The sequence below is a fragment of the Bactrocera dorsalis genome, chromosome 2, assembly GCF_023373825.1.
Source record: "Bactrocera dorsalis isolate Fly_Bdor chromosome 2, ASM2337382v1, whole genome shotgun sequence".
NCBI classification, from domain to species: domain Eukaryota; kingdom Metazoa; phylum Arthropoda; class Insecta; order Diptera; family Tephritidae; genus Bactrocera; species Bactrocera dorsalis.
In genome coordinates, this window is record NC_064304.1 from 4565205 (window position 1) to 4588003 (window position 22799).

The window sequence follows — 22799 nt, forward strand, 5'->3', positions numbered from 1 at the left end:
GGCAGAAAATCCGCTTTTTTATCGACAAATTTTGTTCAGCGATGAGGCTCATTTCTGGTTGAATGGCTACGTAAATAAGCAAAATTGCCGCATTTGGGGTGAAGAGCAACCAGAAGCCGTTCAAGAACTGCCCATGCATCCCGAAAAATGCACTGTTTGGTGTGGTTTGTACGCTGGTGGAATCATTGGACCGTATTTTTTCAAAGATGCTGTTGGACGCAACGTTACGGTGAATGGCGATCGCTATCGTTCGATGCTAACAAACTTTTTGTGTTGCCAAAAATGGAAGAACTGAACTTGGTTGACATGTGGTTTCAACAAGATGGCGCTACATGCCACACAGCTCGCGATTCTATGGCCATTTTGAGGGAAAACTTCGGACAACAATTCATCTCAAGAAATGGACCCGTAAGTTGGCCACCAAGATCATGCGATTTAACGCTTTTAGACTATTTTTTGTGGGGCTACGTCAAGTCTAAAGTCTACAGAAATAAGCCAGCAACTATTCCAGCTTTGGAAGACAACATTTCCGAAGAAATTCGGGCTATTCCGGCCGAAATGCTCGAAAAATTTGCCCAAAATTGGACTTTCCCAATGGACCACCTAACCCGCAGCCGCGGTCAACATTTAAATGAAATTATCTTCAAAAAGTAAATGTCATGAACCAATCTAACGTTTCAAATAAAGAACCGATGAGATTTTGCAAATTTTATGCGTTTTTTTTAAAAAAAAGTTATCAAGCTCTTAAAAAATCACCCTTTATATATAAATGACCTTCGTAAAGAAATGTGGCGATTTAGCCAAGTCTCTCTGGCCATAACAACCGTGCCGTAAGTTCTGCGTTGTCCAAGTTGGACGAAATATTCCCTGCCATCAAACAAACAGTCCTCGTATTCGCGACTACCACGTCACTGCTGACAGTCATACTTAACTTCGAAGTTGTATATAGATAATTTCGTCTATCTTACAACCAGCATCAACACCAACAACAACGTCAGCCTCAAACTGGTGCTACTTCGGACTGTGTAGACAAATGAGAAGTAAAGTCCTCTCTCGACGAACAAAGAACAAATTCTAAAAGTCGCTCATCATCCCCGTCCTACTAAATAGTGCAGAGGCATGGGCGATGACAACATCTGATGAGTCGGCGGTACGAGTTTTCGAGATAAAGATTTTGCGGAAGATTTATGCTGGCTAGGTCATACCGTCCAAATGGATGAAAACACTGCAGTTCTGAGGTTATTCGACGCACTATCCGCCGGGGGAAGCAGAGGAAGGCCTCGACTCCATTGGAAAGAAAAGGTGGAGACGAACCTGGCTACATATGGAAATCTTTATTGGCGCCAGATAGCGAAAAGGAAGAACGAATGCCGCCCTTTTGTGAATTCGGCTATAACCGCGTATGAGGTGCCTATGTCAATGAAGAGTTTGGTCGATTTAGCCAAGTCTCTCTGTCTGTCTATGCCTCAGTTTTTAAAACATTAATCTGGAGCATTGTATACATCCTTTTCTCCCACTGAAGGTGTACATTTGGGGGAACTGTTGATATTCTACCACCATAGCATATAGCTGTCATTCAAACCGGTCGATCAAATTAGACTTAATTGGTTTTCAAATCATAATACGGACCAGTGCATGTCCTTAAAATGTAATTCTTTCTCATCCAACTTTACTTCCATGACCTAACTGAAAACTGGACCTGAAACTTCATTCTCATAGATTTTTTTAAACCTCATCAGAGTTTTCACGCAGTTTGATGGTAGATCCTTCATCATAAACTCGCTTGTACTTTCAAATTAGTGATACCGCTTGCCACCAAGAAGATATAGTCGTTGGAGTTGTTCAATTCAGATACACAGAAAGTAAATTGATCTAACTTTACAATCAAAATCGAGAAGACATTTAGCAGATTTAAAGCAGTGGTCTCTCGGCATTGAATATAAAACCTTGAAAAAAGTCAACACTAACACAATCAGATGTTTAGGGACTACTTAAAAACTTTTGTTCAAATGCTTACAGTGATGAGAGAGCAAATCGTATCTTTACAGAGAGAAGGAAGTGAGGTAGTTCCCCTACATTTATAGGTGCTACGAGCCGAATGTCTTCACATAATGTAACAACGACTAGCCATTGAGTCATCAAATCAACTTAGGTTGTGGTTTTTGTGTATCTAAAGAGAAGCTCACTGCCCTACAATAAATCTCCATTCGAACTGGCTCCTTTCAAGGATTTGTTTTGAAGCAATAATACTTAAACAAATTTTCGGTCGTTCATCTGTTTTTGTTGACAATCCACCACTAGTGCGACCTGCTTTCATACAGAAAATATTTTGCCCACTGTATTTCGGCTAAGATTTGCAATAATTCATCTGAACACACTTGAATACACGTGTATTTAAATATATAACAAATGCTAAGTTGTTTTTAAAATATAAACTTATAATAAGTGTGCGCTTGTGTGTACCAGTGTTTATGCGCAATTTTCGCAATAGTTTCGAGTGAGCAAGGCAGCAGTTTGTGGCGCAAGTGGCAAATGTCTGCAGAAACTTTTCGCCCCATTCTTCTAAAGTTGACAAACGCGCACAGTTTTTGATTTTATTTATTTGCTAATCTGCAGTACCGCTATTTTACCAACTGACTACCTACAGACGGACACACCAGCATGAGGTTCTTTGCATGTCCGTGTGTCTGTGGCTGTGTGTTCTGTTTGGTATGCATGCAGCACAATGACAGAACGTGCAGAATATAAAAATAAATGAACAATAGCGGCGACCAAAAATAAAACAGATCAAAATAAGAAAACAAATCGAATTTAGAAACCGAAATGTACTAAACGCAAGAGCGATGCCAATAGAAAATAGCAGCCGTAACGGCGCATAGGAAGCAATGAAATATGCGAAGCGTTTCATGCTTGTCAAAAACAATCAAAAAACAAAATGAAAATAAAAGACGCAAAAAATAGAAAAAATCGAATAACAGAATAGAATTTAATAAACTTGTACATTTGCAACGTTGCCACCCTACCGTGCCACCGAGCATCCCTTCGCCTGCCGTTTGCGGTTCGTTGGCAACACCTTGAGCCATCCGCCAACGCCATTTCGCTGTGCCTAACGTGGACGGCGTCGTTTGAAAAACCGAAAAACCTCTTACGTATTTGCTTAGGAATTTCGTTAAAAATGCCGACTTCTCACTTACCGGCCATTTCATATTTCCCCCCACACACACACATTGCATGAGCATACGGAGGGCAGGTTGGAGGTTTTGGACTTTGTGTGGGTGCACTTCAAAAGCCAAAAACCTCAAAAAGCAACAACTCGTCTTTGCCTACGTAAGCACAAAGTGTGTGGAAGACAAACAGCTGGCGAAATGTACTTCAATGTCAACACCTCTGATTTGAATAAGACATAAAAACGGCGACGCCATCATTTGTAATCATCATTAGCTTCATATTCGCGCTCATATATTTCAATATCACCAACATCATTCATCATTTCCACACACGAGCGTAAGGAATTTATAATTCCTCGGTGCACTCGCACAATGCGAAATTGAATAATGCTGCCAGTTATAGCGTCTTTTTGGCAATACTAGACATCTTCTTATATAAATTTGTGGGCTCCGAATTTAATATTTTTTAAACCCAATGTACGAAATTCGAAAACTGAACTTTTCCCAGTTCTCTACACACCTTTGCTTAAATCAGGATGTAGGATAGGGTTGCAATCCTCATCTCAAATATGCTGCATGATTTATAGGACCCTTTAAACCACAGGATTATATTTTGACAGTTGTCCAAATGAATGTATCCTCTATCCAAAATCTGAGATTCGAAGTGATGGACGTGTTGCATAGTTCAAGTGGTATTGTTTTCTTAAATCTGCGATTATATTAAATAAAGCTTCATTGAATTTTTCGTCTGTAAAAGCTACAGAGGGACCACTGCCACGCCCACAAATCCCATTAACCGAAAACCTACTAAGCACTTAATTGAAGTATAAAACTGTAATTTGGCAATAAAATAAATGTTGAAAGAATGAGCGTGGCTCTGCTCTTTAATAAGTTTAATATACATATCTAGTAAACTTCTAAAGCTGCAATAACCAAATTTGGCTTAGCGTAAATACTACTGTAAGAACACCTACCAATCGAAATGGGTTCAATCGTGTCACTACTTCCCTTAGCTCCCATATACCTAACACTACAATTGTCGAACTTGCAGATGACTTTATATACCTTCCATAACTTGAAGTCTCTCTAACACGAAGTTTTCTTTATGGTGATTCGAGTTAGGGAAGTTCAAATGTATATATAATTGCTTGATTTCCTATCCTCTGGTTAAAGGTTTGCACCTTACGGTATTTCCCTGGTTTGATTCAAGAGTAAAAAATGTTTGGTTGTACCCGAACTTAGCCCTTTCTTACTTGGTTAGCTTCTAATGTTTTCCATCTAGTGACAACCATGATTTTTTTAATAAAGCGATAATTGCGAAAACATTCGTGTGTTGGGGTATAAACAGCAGAGGCGCAGTTCCTCCATTTGTGATCATAAGCTGAAAAACGTAAATGCTGACGTCATCATTAGTCAGATTAATATTTAAATGTAGATTTGTATTCTCACATACATTATTTCGATGACTGCCTGACAGGAAATCCTGCGCTTATAGGTGTTAGTAGATTTTAGATTTTCATCTTATTAAAGTCACGTTTTAAGTCCTTTAAAGTCTTTAAAACAAGCTATAAAGTATTTTATTCTAGGTGTCGAAAAACGCGAATAAAAAGAAATTATTCGGTACCAAGTGTGAATTATGCGATGGATCAATCATCAAATCGATGTTTTGAGTGATCAAAAATAGAAGATCCGTCTTCGACGGTAGGTTTTCCTAATTTCTTGAAAGACAACTGGCAAACAAATGCCTGCTAAGAATTTACTCTTCTGCGTTGTTCTAGTGGTATGGTTGAGATATAGTATGTTCAGTTGTTCCAAAAAACAGGCAGTGCTTTATTTAAATTAATTTAAATCAGTTCATTGGTCCACTGCTGCTGAGGTTATACGTGCCGAAATATAAAAAATAATCGCCCGAAAATATTTGTAATTTAATTCCATACTTTTGCCGAGATGAATGTTTTAAGTTACTGTAAACAACACAAAAAATAGCGCTCGTATGTCAAAAACTTCTCAGTATGACAACAACAAAAATGTTAAACTTTTCAATAAAGTTGTGATTGCCAGATGGCAACACTAGGGTTGCGAAAATCCGAAATATGAAAGGCAACTATATTAATGAAAAGCATGACGAGCTGAATCGATTTAGCGCTTGTCCGTCTAACTGTTTGTTCGATTATATATACTCGAACTAGTCCCCCAGTTTTTGGGATATTTATCTGAAAGTTTTCATTCTTTCTACCACAATACCACTATGAGCCAGTATAGCGTATTGCTGCCAAACATACTAAAAAATCGGTATCAAATAGCCGTATAGAAAATTTTTCGTTTGATGAGATATCTTCAAGATATTTGGCACGGATTATTGTCTATGGTAATAATGCAATTTCCGGAAAAATTGTTCAATTCGAATAGCGGCCACACAAACTAACCGATTAAAATCAAGTCTTGCATGGAATCGTTTATATTGGTGAAGAGTGCTGAATGCTAACGTTTTTTTCCTTTTTTAGTCTTTGGAAAGCCTTTTAAAGATATACAAGTATAAGCCGAGTATATCAACAATGAGAAAGAAAAGTCTGAAGAGTTGCATCTCACTATGATTTTGGATTATAAACGCTCAGTGCTTCGTTTCTAGCACCAGTGCTGGCTATTAGTTAGTGTAATTTACTTAAATATGTGTAAAATAAATATTTAGCTGTACTTAAACTATAAAGAATTCAATTCATGTACTTCTCAAAGCCCTAAGACCTGTAATTTTGAAAGTAAAACGAAACATCACCAATATTTATTTTGTCGCCTTCAAAGTAATCCCCACCAGATGTAATACACATTATATGTCAATTATATGTTTTTCGAGTCCTTAAACTTTTTTCATAAACACTTTTTGGAATGGCCTTCAGCTAAGCGAATTTCATTATATCTCTTCGATCGAAAAAATGACACTAGGCCAAATCTGGTGAATACAGTGGTTAATCGATGGTATTCGTTGCGTTTTTGGCTTTAAATTCGATCTCAGTCGTTTCTCGATGCGATGGTGGATTATCATCATGTAAAATCAAATTAAAATTAAATCCATGATTCGTTCTTCCACAATCTCGGACGTTTTCGATGAATGTTCTCACGCAAACGTCTCAATAAAGCTAAAAACAAGTATCGAAAAAATCGATGAACAGCATCTTGATTTTTGATCGTCCTTAGCGTGGTTTTATTGATTTCGGCTCATTTTTCCGCTCTATTCCGATGATTGTTGACTCGTTTGCATGTCAAACTCATAAATCCATGTCTCATCGGCGGTTATAATGTTCTCCTTTTTACGGCACTCTTTAAAACAAAAATTCAGCTTTATCGGGAAGAGTCGAGCAAGAACGTGTTTCATACCCATAATTCGAACGGACTCACCGGAGATGTCGAGCTCTTTTGCCATATCTCTGCGAGGCATATTTTCCACGATCTCTCGACGGACTTTAAAGGCTTTGCAACACTAGTAGGCTTGTGTTTTTGATAATACTGAATAATCGTAAGTCTTTTTCAACATTCGCAATGATAAAATTTGGTTAGAAATACAAAATTTGAGACAAATTCTGTGTTCGATATTTTTGTCCATTATAAGAATCGCAATCCACTACAGAGGGGTACCAACTTAAGCAGCTGCTGTAAACAAACTGGTTGACAGATCGTGCTCATATTTGGCGTAGCTATTAAGGAGAGTCCTACCAACTTAGAAAAATACAATTTTTTGAAATATGATTTACCCAGAGAATTTAAATTACAATTTCCAACTACTTTTTGAACACAATGTATACTGTCTATTTTGGCATAAATTGTTTTCGAATAAATATAAATAATTTAAAAGCGTCATAAAACATTGAATGCATCCATTCGAAGGAGAAAATTAAACTAATAATGTTGCCATAAATAAATACGTATGAGTCTAAGATTTTTATTAATTCATGTTTGTAATAATTTCATCATTGCAAATTTATTGGCTTTTTAATATGGCTCATCTACTGGCCGGACTACACGCCGCATTTATACTTTTTCTGAGCTTTTTATAAACATCAATAATTATTGTAAATAAATAAAGCACACATGCACATAAACTATATTCAAATATGTACATATGTATGCCATATATTTGTAGTTGTTATACTTTGCACCATTTTGACTCATCAATGAGTTCTTTTTTCATCTTTATGTTTCTTGTTTCTTTTTTGCAGATTTTTGATTTTGTTCCTCTCCACCATCACCACAACCACAACCAATACCACCAAAACCACCAATACCATTACAACCACAAATACCACCAACAAAATAATAACCATCGCTACCACCAACACCATTCACCACGATGGCTACCATAAATTCGGTAAGTAGACATATGAATCATTTTTATCACTCATCCGTGGAAAAGATGCAAAAGCAACAATAACAACTACAACAACAACAGTTGAAACAGAAACATTAAAGAACATGAAAATAATATTTATGTACATATGTATGTACATATGTAAGTGTTGGCTCTGAATATTGAGATCCATATGCGCGCACTTAATTTATAAATGAGCGGGTGTCCACATGCGTTCACTACCCACACACATATACATATGCGTACGTATGTATGTACGTATGTGCCGCGTAGGTAGGTGTTCTTACGTATGCGTTGTAGTTGTACTTTGAGTACTTCATTAATTTTTGGCAAGCCATTCATAGCTGTGACGAATCGAATGGCGTCAGTATTTGAGAGCTCAAACATACAATACATATTTGTGTTGGGTATACGAGTATGGTATTTATGGAAAAAATAACCATTTGGAAGAATTGCGCCAAATTTATTTTCAAATCACATCATGTTTTCGAGAATAAAGAGAAAAAATTGTTTATACCTTCGATGTTCCAGACCCCAATTCGAAAAAAAAAAACTTGAAAATAAAAAGAATACAAACATTTTTATATGAGTTTTCAAAACCCCGTACGATGTATTAGCTAAACGCAAACCAAGTATTAAATTGCATTAAATATACATACATACCTTCTAAATTATATTCCATTTCATTAACAGTCGTGTTTTTCTCTCCAAACCTTGCTAAATCACTATTTATATTGTATTTTTTATTTAAATTGAAAACATAAAAATGATAACACCGTATCACTTCGATTAAACTTGTTGTAGTTAACCGTATTAGAATATTTTGCGCAATTCTTACTTAAAATTGTGGCATATCAAGGGTTGTTATAATCAGAGTAGTGTCAATTATTTGATTTTTTACATTGACTTTTGTCCGCCTACTATGATCTAGACGAATCACTGTGCGTTGGTATAGTAAAAGTAAATGAAATTAATATACCGAAGCTTCTGATGTGAGGTGGCTACGTCCACAAAATCGCTGTATTACAACACTTGAAAGTTTTCATTGTGTCAGAGATCATTCAAACACATAAATAGCATAAACTCTCGAATTCGTTTAAATTTCTGACTATTTGGCAACTGATGCAGTATTATGAAGTAAGGTTAGGCTTCTTTGCAATGATAAGCGACACTGGAATGTCGCAGTTTTACTCTGCCTGGCAGAGAGTTGCTTTCCAAGAGTCTTTCAGCTGGAACATCTCGCTCGTGGTGTATGAAGAACGGAGGTACCAATTTCTCATACAGTATCGAAAAACCAAGGAATATCGGTCTATACTTATATAACTAGTATTCAGGGAACTGCGCCGAAAACTTTCAAAGTCCATTCGGACGACATGTCCCAGCCATGACCTTTAATTCGCTGAACTATGTCAATCTCGTCGTATATGTATCTCATACAGCTCATCGAATGCGGTATTCGCCTTGGCCAATGCGCAAAAGACCATAAATCTTCCGCAAAACCTTTCTCTCGAAAACTCGCAACGTCGACTGATCAGATGTTGTCATCGTCCAAGCCTCTGCACCATATAGCAGGACGGGAATTCTGAGTGACTTATAGATTTTGGTTTTTGTTCGTCGAGAGAGGACTTTACTTCTCAACTGCCTACTCAGTCCGAAGTAGCACCTGTCGGCAAGAGTTATTCAGCGTTGGATTTCGAGACTGACATTATTGTCGGTGTTGATACTGGTTCTAAGATAGACGAAATTATCTATAACTTCGAAGTTATGACTATCAACAATGACGTGGGAGCCTAGTCGAGAGTGCGACGACTGTTTGTTTGGTGACAAGAGATATTTCTTTTTGCCCTCGTTCACTGCCGGTTCCATTTGCTTAGCTTCGTAATCCATTCTGAAGAAAGCATAACTAACGCCGCTGTTGTTGAGATCAATGATATCGATGTCATCGGCGTACGCCAACAGTTGTACACTCTTATAAAAGATAGTACCTTCCCTATTTAGTTCTGCAGCTCGAATTATTTTCTCCAAGAGCAGATTGAAGAAGTCGCACGAAAGGGAGTCGCCTCTTCTGAAACCTCTTTTGGTATTGAACGACTCAGATAGGACCTTCCCAATCCTGTTGGAGCTTTTGGTATTGCTCAACGTCCGTTTACACAGCCGTATTACTTTTACGGGGATACCAAATTCAGACATAAAATAAAATTTTGTACGAAACCTTTTTAATACAAAATAAAGCTTAGCAATTTGATTTTTATTCAGAAATTAGTAACAAACTTTCCATAATTTCTGGAATACGGTTTTACAACTATTATCCATTCTCAACTTCACCGAAGCAGATTCTCTTAACCTATTACTTTGCAAATATTTTTATTGTACTAAAATAGTTCGTATTCAAGTACCGTTGCTCCAAGCAATAAAATGTCACAATAAATACGAACAGTGTAAGACCGGTGACTGTTAAAGCCACTAATGATCGGTGAATGAATTGAAGCCTTAAAAGAAAGAAATTTAGATTTTAATCTGAACCATGTCTTTTTTAGTTACTTACTTTCTTAAGCGCTTCTTCGCCTTCAACATAGTTTCATCATCTTCCCGAACTAAGTAACGTTGTAAACCGAATAAGATGTCGTTCAGATATTGTTTCCAACACACACCGGACATGTTGAAATTGAAGTTTGACTGCTCCGCAGGCGTAAGAGATTGCCACAAGTTCTTGGTATTCGTAGTACCGTGAGTCCACGCATTTGTTTTGAAATAGTTTAAAACTTGTAGTAACTGTTCTTGCTTTTGATTCAAAAGCACCATTCTAAAAGAGTACATTTAAATAAAATCTGCCCTGTATTTCTGTGCTATCGACTTACCGCGTCTTCTCGCCACGCAGACGCAGTAGCATATCCTGCATGTAGCTAGGTATGATGTGTAAGAGGAATACCAGAATGGTCGCGAGTCTCTGCGTTTGGACTTTTAAAATGAAGGGGTACCATACGATGTTCGAGAAGGGATACTTTCTCCCATAGTGTGCACCGGCGTCTGCCACAGTGCCCCAAATAATTGAATTGCTTTCATCTGGCACAAAATTGTAGATCACGGGTTCACTAAGAAAAATGAAGAAAAAAGATTAGCGAGACAACAAGTTGTTCTTCACTCAGCTCCCACAACGGATCACTTAAAGCAGAAATTGTGTTCCATTGAAACTTCTCTAAAAATCCTAACCTTTTTTCGATCTTTTCTTGTTGCGCAGTTTTGTAGCCACAGGCCAAAATTGTGTTCGCACAAAAGTCCACTGGCACCAACAATGTCGGCTTGTTGCTGTGTATATACACGACACGCAACATTCCCTGAGCAATAGCGTATAAACAACCCGTTACGCCAGCGTAATTGTCCACCCAACCGGGTGTGGGCTCTGCATATGTGGAGGTAACTGTAAAATAAATAATAGCAACAACAGTAATTATTTATTGCACAACGCTTATTTTGAGGTTATAATTACTAATGGCGGGACGAAAAATGCAAATCGGCAGTGTGCCGGCTTCACTCAAAATCAGCTCTTCAGCTAGTGCCTTCGTGAAGGTATAAGTGTTTGGGAAGTTACCCAATAAATCCTTAGCCAAATTGTTAGTTAGCTCCGGTCCTAAGTATTCGGCCAGTTTGAGTGCTTTATTAGCGGTGATACCTATGATTTCCGGATAGAATTTTTCCTCTATATGTGGCAAAATGCAGTTTGAGTAGGCGGTTGAGACGTGTACGAAAGCCTGAAATGGTTGTAAATTTTTATGACTTAATGTTTGTACGGTCATTTTCTTAGTATTCAACTGACCTTCAGTTGCGACATTTCCTTCGCTAAAGCCAATACGCTTTTGATGGCGCCGACATTCAGGATGAGTGCGTTATAGAGTGGTTCATTGAAACGTATAGTGGCTGCGCTATGGATAACTATGTCAACATTTGTCTTTAGTACTTCGCGGTCCTCAGGTGAGATACCCAAATTCGGTTGGATGCAATCGCCGTTAATCGGTGTAATTAATGTGTGCAGTTGCGGTTTTAGCTCTCTGACTTTGTCGAAAAGCTGTTGAATAGAGGAATAACTGTAATTATTTGCTGTCTTTCAATCTTTAAAAGAACTTGTTCATACCGGTCCGGAAAGCATTTTCTTGATGCGCTCCTCACTTGTGGTGCCATGCTTGGCGCGGATCAGCATATATATGCATTTAACCTCTGTTTTGCGAAGCAAGTTCTCAACGATTACTGCAAGAGATATGAAAAAAAAAGTTTATAGAATTATAGGAATAATTGCGCTGTAGAAATTCTAGTAGCTGAAAGCCGAGTCATCATTGATGTATGATTCAAATTGTATTGGATGAACTGGACGGAGATGAAATTCAAATCGATAGATAAACTTAGCGTTAAGGCCCTAAGGCTATACGAGAAGTATGGCGATTTATGTTTTGGGACGTCGTCTGACGACTTTGTTATCGTTCGTTTCTAATTGAAACCTGTTTCAATTTCTCCGCTGAATTTAGAAGCCTAGACTACACAATCTCACCTATGCTTCATGGTGTAATTGAAATAATTTATAAACAGTGTTGCACTCGAGAGAACTAGGTGAGATTTATATTTGCAGTTTATCAATAGAAAATATACTGGCGTAGATTCAGAGCTAGTCACTCCGACAACTTCCATTTGTATTAATATTAGCAAGCCAATTCATCCAAAATTCAGTACCTTACCTCTTCCCAGGAAACCGCTTCCGCCGGTAATGAATACGCGTTTGTTTTCATAGAAACTCTGCATTTTTGTTTTAATTCGTCACAAAATGACTTCAAAATCTTAATTTAGGTATATACAGTTACACATGTAATTTGAAGGCAGTAACACCTGTTGCCTCAACGCCTCAGCACTGTGTGACAGTTGAGAAGAGCGCTGCAGTTTTATACTACAAATTCCAAACTGTGGAGAATGGCAGGCTTTATTGCCACAATTGTAAGTTCACTGGGTCACCATTAATCGCTCATTACGTGTGCTGTCGTATGTGCTTTTAATTGGTAGATATTATGTTCGGAGCTATTTGAATTAACTTGGCGCTAATGATGTGTAAAGCAGTCAGAAGCATCTATACAAAACTAGTAATACCAGGCAGCTGCCAAACGCTTTGACTAAAGTAATAAATATTAGAACTTAATTGTTTTTGTTTTGAAGAACTTGATGCCCCCTTGGGTGTGAAATATGTATTAATACATGCTGCAACTACTTTATCAAGAGGAATGCCTGATAAATAGTTGCAATTTTAGTAGAAATATTAGTTTTTTGTTAAAATATGTGTTGGTGTCTCTACTTGAGGAAAACGTCAATGTTCCCAAACGCTTTCGTTCAGCGTTTGAAATTTGAAGTCGTAATGTTTAACTTTTAAAGTTTGTCCGGATCGTCAGGACTCCACTGTACTTAACCACCTTTAAAAATTAAAATATTTTAAAAAGTGAGGGCAACCACGAGTTTACAGTTCTATGGAGTGAGTGTTCAGCATTGACGATAATGCTAAAGATCATTACGATACACTGGTTGACACATTTTTACACTATTACAACATGTTGCTATAGAGTATTATAGTAATATTAGCGGTATTGTTTAAAACTATTAAAAGCGCGATAAATCAATAACTGAAGACGTCGCTGTTGTAGGAAAGAGCTTTTATAGGACCTGGTGTCAAATCGGACCACGTCTAACTCCTTTATAACAAAATTTTAAATTTCATTTAATTCTTTTACTTTCAATAAAGAAGCAATTAAGGTAGTGAGATTTGCACAAAAGTGCCTTTGAAATATGCCATCTTATGACTAAATATTGTCCATATCAAACCAACTGTTCAAGCCCCCAAATATCGGAAATGTGAACCCCAGAGCCTATGCCTCACTTATTATCTAAAGTATTTCTTAGTCGCCATGTAGCTAATATAAAGGCCTTCGAACTTCCGGATGACTGCGTATGAGGTTTCGGCCAATATACTTGTATGAGGTATCTAAATGAAAATTAAAGAGCTTGTTACTCATAACAGTGTATCTTTGTGCCTAAAATGGGTAAATTTGGACGAAAACTTCACCGGCTTTAATTATTGCAAGTTTCAATGATATGAAATGTTCGGTTATACCCGAACTTATCACTTCCTTACTAACATTTACAAGTATGCTCTCGAGAATATAAATTTATGGAATAAATATCTAAAATATGTAACGGTGTAATAGTTAATTTACACTCGATTAAATTAACAAATTGCAATGTTTAGCTTGAACTTATTTGCGTTTGTTTGTGAGTTCATTGTAGCTTGAACAAAGTTCGTGAAGCACTGTCGTAGTGCTTCCAATAAGAAATCTTATAGGTGGCATTTTGTGTGCTTTTTCGTTATTATGAAGCATATTGTTTAGGTCGTGTCTAGTCAAATTTTAAATGAAGCACTTTGATTTAGCTTGTTAGCTATAACTACTGACTTTACTAAGTCCTTCCCGAAACATTGCAATCAATTTATGTTGTTTTTCCCCTGTTACTAGGTACTTCTCTTGCGGTTATCTAAATTCTGGATGGAGGGAAGTTAAGATAAGATAGGTGTAATCAAAGTACCCACGTAATGAGACGTTTTGACATGGTCGAACCGTAGAAGTGGTGTGGTAAGGAGAAACTTTGCAAATATGACTTAAATTTCTCGAGCTCTTATCCATAATATAGGCTTTTTCAACAGAGCACTACAAAAGTAGACTAATAGGGACAACAAACGACGTCACATTTTTTCTCGCTCTTTTGACATTTCTCTTCAATAAGGTTCGCCATTTCATCATGGATAGGTCGAAATTATTAAAATTTACTACCGAAATCCAGGGTCAGTGGCCTCAACTTTAAACGAGGGTTTCAATTAAAGCGCTACAAAAGTTTTTTTTTAAATAAAATAAAAACGGTTTGGGATATCTATCAAATTCTTTGTCCTGTAAAATGGCGCTCTTATTGAAAAACCGTTTATATGGTTGTTTAACCCCCCTAAATCGCTGCTCAAAGGGAATGGAGGAATGTATAATTACGAGGCCGTTATTGCCTGTCTGTTTGGATAAGACTTCGCAATGGCCTTAACAGGTCATTTACTTTAATAGGTCCCGTTAAACAGATCAGCAATACGTAATTAAATAACGGTATTATTTCTAGGTTTTTTTAGTTTTATGCTCAATATTTGAAATTTAACGACATCGACAAATTTATTCTGTCCCGAGCTGTAAACTTTCCTCTAGTTGGTGAGAATATAAGACAGTGAAGTAGCGATATAGATGGTCTAGATTCTTGTATAGAAATAATTCGGAAGTGGGAAGAGGACACCATTCTACCTCTGATCTAAATTTATAATTTCCATTTCAAAAAAGCTCTAAGCTAGCTGATTTCTTTGAAATATATTTGAAATTTTGTAAGCTAGAAGACTATGAGGCTCTGGAAAACTATTATGAAAAAATGCGGTTAAGAGCTCTGTTGGTGGATTGATCCTACACTCTTTCTGATTTCATTCGTTTCACTTTGGACTGATCGTGCTTGGTTCTTTATGAAACCATTCTTCTCAAACTTTTCCACACACCTTATAAATAATTGAATTAAAGAGACTCCACTTCTATGCGCTAACTGACTAAAGAATTTGTTATGAGCTTGTTTTTTTCATACATTCGGGCACTCGAGGGTATTGGGTGGTGTTCACATATACCTATGCACCTCATGTACAGAGTTAAATAATTATTTATTTCTTTTCTGCCAAACATCTTCTCGTCGGTGTCATAATCATCACCGTTCACCGATCCCATTCATTGCCGCTTTCACCGTGCCTGTCATCGTCGCCGTTGTTTAGCTGCATGACATTGACATTTGATTGACATATGAATCATGGTGAAATGGTGAAAAAGGCACGCAAACTAGCATAGACGCTCTCACACACACATATTCATACATGTGTACATATCTATTTCATATTCATTAAAAAGAAACACCAGGGAAATAATGTGCGTGTTTTTTATAATATTCAACTATGAAAATGCTAGAAAAAAAAATCGAAGAAGAAAAATAAACCGCCTACACATTCTGCGCGATGGATAAAAGTTTTATAAATATATTGAAATGGAAAGTATGTGCGCATGCATGTATGTGTGTTCATGTGTTTGGCATTTGAAATGAAAGGAAATTTTTATGTTATTTTTCACACATTTGCACGCTACATTTGATAGTTTCCCTGTCGTTATTAGCCGAGACTCTTTTATTCCTCAAGCAGGCGTATTGATGCCGCCTTGCTGTCTGTTAGATTTTATTACTTTTTACATATGTACGATAAGTATGTGCACGCTCGGTATGCCATTATTATTATAAAGTATATATGTACATACATACATATGTTCATGTGCTCAAGAAACTTAGCTAGCTGTGGAAAAGTTGGAAGTTTTGCTTGAGTTTGGGATAGCAAAGCATATTTTTTACTTCAGTGTAACTTTTAGGTTGTAAATACACCAAAATTAGTTTTAGGACACTTTTCAGGAGAATTGTTAATCCCTTGATGAAGACCACTTTCCTAGTAGGCCAGCTTTTAGTTGGTGCGTAATAGTTTTCTACAGCAGTGAAAATCTTGTTCAATACATTTTGCATTCCATTATATACAACTTGTTGGAATACGATCTACTTATTTAAAACTGGTCGTCAGTATTGACGGTTATCTACCAATTTTTGCCCAAATTTTTGCTTGCTGGTGAGTATTCTTCTATTGTCAAAGCAGATGAAAAAGTAGCTGAAGGACAGATTCAGAGTCACAGGCAATCGTGGTTTCGAAAGCCTTTCGAAGTCCGATTCAAACTAATTCGACAATTTCTGCATTGGCTTGCGAGGTTCCATGGGTTTCCTCGGACGAAGGAAATAAAATTAAAAATTAAAATTGGATTTTTGGCAGACATTTTTAAAAAAATATTTTATTTGAAATTTCTCAATTTTTTTTTTAAGTTCTAATCGATAAAACAATTCTTTGTTCAAGTCTTTAAGAATTTTATCTCATAGATCTGTGTAAAATTTGAAGATCAGTTGAGTAGTTCTCGAGAAATCTTGGAATCGGCTTCAAAAACACCGTTTCAATTTTTTTAAACCCGTAAACCCGTGAAACCCCTTATGCCCCTCATCACACATGCACTTCTTCGAATAGCATGGAGACCTGGGAACAGCATTCATAGAGCTACTTTTCTTATCGCCTCCAGAATTTTAAAAAGATGATTAAGTTAAATGCACTAAAATTACCTTGGAAAGAACAATAAGTTCCTAGATCCAGATTCAAAAACGATAAATAGTTTTTTAAGAATATAAATATCTCTTGACTATAAAGCGCGGCATATACATGCAGGGTACAAAATTGTTCAAGTTTCGCTGTATTTGTCTTCATAGGCATACATAATTACTACATATTCACAAATGAATAAGTTACCTTGTAGGAAATTGAGCTGGTTTAATATTAGTTCATTAGAAGGCCCTTCTGGTTCTCGAACTATGAAAACGAAATGGTTCAATTTCCTTGGAATACCGTCTCTTTTAAGATTGGAAGTAGCATGGACCGCAAAGTTGCTGGCGTATACATGGGCCGCACTTGAACCCTTCGGCATATGTTTGGCAACTGTTTTTCGATAGGCACAAAATCTGTTTTGTGAGCTCCACTCGTTCCTACAATCCGAATATGTATAAGTTCTTTAGGATATGCATTAATTGGAAAAAATACGTTCGGGCCCTTCTTCTTCCATAGTTTGGATTATACTTTGTGTAATTGTTTCTTATAAATTTATGAAATTAATGCTTGTCCTTCAAAATGAGAAGCATTTTCCTTAGATATTTTCCAATCTCTTCATTTAGGCATTTATAGGTGTGTGTGGTTTAGTTGTTGATTTATAAGTGTCGGCACAATGTCGCACGCTTCAACAGTGTCGCTATGCTAAATATTTCGAAATGTTCTCAAGGTATTATGTTTCTGTAGTGGAAAGAGCTTCCATGCATACCGAGAAGCTTAGCATTGTCTTAAATTAATTTAAAGTTCTCCGCAATTTTTTATACCTCTTTACTTCTCAACTCGCACACACACCCTCGTATGTACGCAAATACGCGTGTGTGATTTATTTATTTCTGTTTAAACCAATTCTAATTTCATTTTCACTTCTGTCTCCGAAATTTCTAGCGGCTTTTGGCATTTTTTGTGGGCTCTTCATTTTTCGATGCTGAATTTGTTTGTTTTCCTTTTGCTTGCAGTTCTGTTGCAAATGCTTGCTTTGGCCCACAATGATGTATTTGCAATGCATTTAACTTTGCTTTTGGGAAATTCCTCGAATTCTCCGCGTATTTGGTTGGCACTGCAGCTTTCATGATTTTATGTGGCGCGAGTTCCGCAAAACGCTGCGGTTGGTATGGCGGCTGTAACGCCCAATGGACCGTTCGGCCCCCAATAAAGGGAGTGCGAGACAGACATTGGCTAAATGATGTTCATTTAATAATTTTATGTACATTTGAAAAAATAAATTAGCAGACGGACAAACATATTTATAAGTACGTAAAGAATAATGCGAAATTATCAAATTCAAAAAGCAATAAAATTGAACGAAAACTATTAAATTATGTGCATTGAAGAGCTTTGAATCTGTACACGTATGTTTGTGGCTCAATAAAATGAAATATATTTTTTCGCAAAAAGTTAAAATCGCTTTGCGGTTAGAACGGCTGTGTGCATTGTCTGAACCTAATGATTCCCCAATGAAATCAGATTTTTTGATGAAAATGCTTTTGCTTTATAGATTCGATTCAAAATTAAGGTTTTTCCCAAAAATGTTGAAAATATTTAAATCTAAAATCTAAATCTTTTTAAATAAATATTTAAATCTAAAAAAATCAGTGTATTTGGGACATAAGAAGTTAAATTTTCACGAAATTTCATGAAAGAAACAATTTTTTTGTACAAGATAAAACCAAAAAACTGAATTATATGAATTTTTCACATATATATTTAAGGTTATGTAAATAGTGTTAAAGAATATAAATTTGAATGGGTCAATTTTCGTAGCCCAGTGGGTTTTATTCTGCCAGATTTTTTTTTTCAAAAATTATATTCCCAAGTCTAATAAAGATTTAAGACTCTTCAAAGAAAGTCTCTATTTCTTTTAGTAACTATGTGTCCAGTTTGTATGGAAGCTGTATGCTATAGTAATCCGATCTAAACAATTTTTTCGGAGATTATGTAATTACCTTAAGCAGTAATCCATGTCAAATTTCGTGAAGATACCACGTCAAATGCGAAAGTTTTCCATACAAGCCCTATTTTCTATGGCAGCTATATGTTATAGTGATTCGATATCGGCCACTCCGTCAAAGGAGCAGCTTCTTGAAAAGAAAATGACGTTTACAAAATTTCAAAACGATATCTTAAACACTGAAGAACTAGTTCATATATATATACAGACGGACGGACATGGCTAAATCGACTCAGCTCAACATACTAGTCATTTATATATTTACTTTATAGGGTCTCCGACGCTGTTAAAGATTTAAGACCCTTCAATGAAAACCCCTATTTCTGTTATATTTTCTAGTTGAGATATATAAAAAACATAAATTTAAATTTCTTGAAAACTCGTAACAACAACAACTCATCAGATGTTGTCATCATCCATGCCTCTGCACCATATAGCAAGACAACTTCAAAGTTATGACTGTCAAGAGTGACGTGAGAGCCCCGAGTCGACTGTTTGTTTGATGACCAGACTGGATAAGAAAGTGAAGGGTATGGGTGTGGTAGTGAACGAGAACAAGACGAAATATTACTATCGAAATATTACTATCGTCTTGTTCTCGTTCACTACCACACCCATTCGCTTCACTTTGTTATCCAGTCTGGAGAAAGCAAAACTAAAAGGTAATTGCTATTCGAACTTCTTCATGTTCGGGCATTGGAACGTCTGCTCTATCATCATCGATTGAGAAATCGGCTGCACCATCTCCAGGTGTTTTGCTTTCACTGCCATTCAGTGTTTCCTTCATAAGATAGAGTCTTCAGCTATGTTGTCAATCATCCCTTTTGCGAACTCTACTCGATGTCATTTTTTACAAAAAAAACTATGTCATCGTGAGATCCATAACACTCAACATCTCTTTCTGTGCTATCTCTCTAATGTTAACACAACAATTTTTAAACGCTCCTCTTTAAATTTATTCGATGTTAGCGTCATTAAAAATGTGGACAGAAGAGTCGAATGGCGAAAGTTTTCGATGACTTCACTGCATATTTTGCGAGCCACGATAAAGTAAAGTTCTTCGTGTTAGAGTTGGCTCTCCAAAGCACTTCTTTAACCTCTCAACGATTCTTTATCTTTACGCGACGTAAGCAAATAGCTGTCAAACACACTCTAATTGACAGAAGGTGATTAAACGATCACACGAGCCCAGAAAATGTTGTAATACCAGTTTGCCCGAGCAGTTGATATGCACGAGTCTGGGTCAAACGTGAGCAAATGATATATGCCCATTTCATTAACATATTTTTTAAATAATTGTTGGTGACAGATGAGATTCATCAAATATTCTAAAAAGCTAACCGATTCATATTTACTGATGCACAGCTGATATTTCAATTCTTTATTATGAGTGAACCTTTTAAACAAATAAATGAGTTGTCATTGCCGTTAGACGGTACTTAAATTAGCGTCAAAATCTCGAAAATATACTATTCATTTATTAGCTGTCCGCAATTCGTTTGCATTTTGCCATTTTGTTGTTGTCTTCGCAGCCTCTCCACATTCGCATGCCATTTTGCGGTAGGACAAATGTGCACTTTGCTCCCTCAAAATAATATTTCTTACTTCCGTCATTACTATGGCCCAAAAACATTAAATATTGTCCACAGCCAAGTTGTAGTGCCCATGGCGCGACAACGCAGGCTTTCGTTGGACTTCAAGAGTGAATGCATTCACATTTAATTAATTAGCCTTTAGTCAGCGCATTAGCAGTTGGCAGTCGCTGTGAAAATGGGCGACGGCCGATCGTGCGCCGGTCGTAGGATATGTGAAAGGCCTTGCCGACGCAAAGGCAGCTAGCGGGGGGAGGGCTAATATTAAATAATTCATTTTAAGTGACTAGCGCAGGCGGCGACGAAATTCTGCAAGTAAAATAGAATTATCTTATTCACTTAACTTGTTTCTTAATGCGAATTTCGCAAAATTAATACATTGTAATTTTAAGTTTCGAAATGTTATTTTTGAATTCAATACTTATGCTGCATGTATTGCCTTCTTTGTGTGTTGTTCGACCATTGCAGGTACAGAAGAGTATTCATTTGCCATTAACGAGCTTGTCGTCGCCGCGTGTTTTGATGTGCAGCGCCTCTGTCGGCACCGAAGGTTCCGTTACGCTACAATTGAGAGACTCGTCCGATTCCAATCAGTCGCCAGCTCAAACGTCTTTGGAAAATGCCTTGACCATCGGCTATCCCGACCCGGAGATGTTGGCCGACGTGTTCGGTTCACTGCAGACATCCTGTAAGTATGCTACAAAATGTGAACTCCATCCCCTCCCGCCGTGTTTAACATTTCATGATTTCGTCGTCAACAATTTGTAGCATTCAAGAATCACAGCAGTGCGCTGGTGTCAACATCGCCAACAACAATAACAAATCATAATACTAATCCGATTAGCAGTAATAGCAGTTGCTGCAACAACAACAAAACCACAAAATCCCCAACAAACGCCACGAGCAGTGCGCCGAGCAACAGCAGCACCTCCACTACCACCTCCGCACCGGCGAACAAAGTCACAATCAGTCGTCGCAATCAAAGCAGCGTGGCAACAGCAACAACAACAAGCACCGCAACATCTGCCAATACAGCAACAACAACGGCGCACACGACGACCAAGTCATCCGTACAAACGGTGTCCACAGCCACGAACACCACCAACAAGACGACCAGCAGCTACGTCAAGAATTGCCTGATACGTAGCAGCAGTTGCAGCAACACCAACAACGTCACCTCGCTGGCACAGATAATGAGCAACAGCAGCACGAGCAGCTCATCGTCGCTACTGAATCATAGCAACACGAACAGCAACAGCAACTGCAGCAGCAACAGTAATTTCAGTTCGTCGAGCAGCAGCAACGACAGCATAGTCAGTGTCAACAGCAACAACAGTGGTGGCGGCGTGCTGAAGAGCGGCGGCAGCAGCAAAGGTGCCACGGCGGCCGGTGCGACGGGCACGACGCTCAAGAAGAATCGCACCAAATTATCTTCTCCAACGCGTCACGGACCACAACAGTGCCAGGTAAGTTGAAGTGACTGATTGCGTGACAGAATGGTGGGGGTAGATAGATGGTGCCAAGTTCAAATGTATTATGTCGATACGGGTTGTCACAATGCGTGTTTGATTCATTTGTCTCGATATAGTTTGCTCTAAATTGGGGGGGCGGCGGGTGCCGCAATTTCGTTGAGTAGCAATTTGGTGTGTATTGTTGCGGCGAGTTGGTAATTTCGAATTGATTGCAACAAACCAAATTTTTGTTGTAATGTGATGAAGCAGCGGTGTTATATGTGAGCGCCACATACATTTAGAGGCACGCAAGAAAGAAGCACTTTAATTTATTTTATGGCATAATAGTAAAAAATGTGGAATTAAATTGCTCCTGCGGTTTAATAAAGGAGAATAAAGCAACTGCTGTTGGCGATTAGATCCTGTTCAGTGTTGTGTGACATGCCCGACAGTCGGTGGTACGTAATCAGAGCGAACTCGGAGTTTATCCTACCAAGTCGGCAACATTTTTCCAAATTACTTCAAAACGTTTTCTGCCGCTACAACAATAATATCCTAAGGAGTCTTAGTAGGGCTGAGGCATAATTTATGTACTCGTTCCTCCCAGCACTTACTTTGGATGTGATTGAAGCAGTCTGAATTGGCATGATTATAACCTTTTCGTCTACTACAATGTTGTTATGAGAGATTTGCTTGCTTTTGCCATGCAACTGGAGCCATTATCTTCTCTACGAAGGGTTCTTAGACTACCAAAGCGTTATCCACTGTGAATGAGTAGATGTAGAATCTGTTTAAGCGCATTTAAATTTCTTAATTAAAATTAAGAAATACGACAGAGGAGATTTGAAGGGTTTTATTTTTATATAAAGGGTGATCTAAAAAGAGCTAGTTTTTTCAATAGCCTTCATGTTATTTTGGTTCAGTATTGTTTGCCGTATCATCACGTTCTGTAAAGATTGTGT

The 22799-nt window shown here is 37.5% G+C and overlaps 2 protein-coding genes across 10 annotated transcripts in view; one reads left to right on the forward strand and one right to left on the reverse strand.

The window, feature by feature from the left end:
- LOC105225873 (serine-rich adhesin for platelets) overlaps positions 1-22799 on the forward strand; it is a 96825-nt gene that overhangs the window by 50198 nt on the left and 23828 nt on the right. For 8 of the 9 annotated variants that reach the window (XR_007421469.1, XR_007421470.1, XR_007421471.1 and 5 more), the window contains 3 exons: positions 7379-7527; positions 20855-21074; positions 21155-21852. Coding sequence is in view for 6 of the 9 variants with exons in the window: in XM_049446967.1 (XP_049302924.1) it covers positions 7510-7527; positions 20855-21074; positions 21155-21852 (936 nt within the window). In the remaining 3 variants the exon portion in view is untranslated. The remainder of the gene's footprint in view (positions 1-7378; positions 7528-20854; positions 21075-21154; positions 21853-22799) is intronic. The other variant, XM_049446971.1, reaches the window with a different exon arrangement.
- On the reverse strand, positions 9673-12516 carry LOC105225838 (fatty acyl-CoA reductase wat). The gene is made up of 8 exons (XM_011204484.4): positions 12252-12516; positions 11657-11769; positions 11342-11590; positions 11015-11276; positions 10738-10945; positions 10386-10619; positions 10073-10330; positions 9673-10016 (listed from the first exon to the last, which is right to left on the reverse strand). The coding sequence occupies exons 1-8, from the start codon at positions 12313-12315 to the stop codon at positions 9875-9877; spliced, it is 1530 nt and encodes a 509-aa protein (XP_011202786.2). The 5' UTR covers positions 12316-12516; the 3' UTR covers positions 9673-9874.

Excerpts from the sequence above, each read along its gene's own strand:
- LOC105225838 (XM_011204484.4), bottom strand. The coding sequence starts at position 12,315 with ATGCAGAGTTTCTATGAAAACAAACGCGTATTCATTACCGGCGGAAGC. Across the intron at positions 11,591-11,656 it reads AGAAAATGCTTTCCGGACCG|CTTTTCGACAAAGTCAGAGA; the intron begins GTATGAACAAGT and ends TCTATTCAACAG. Across the intron at positions 10,331-10,385 it reads CTGCGTGGCGAGAAGACGCG|AATGGTGCTTTTGAATCAAA; the intron begins GTAAGTCGATAG and ends GTACTCTTTTAG.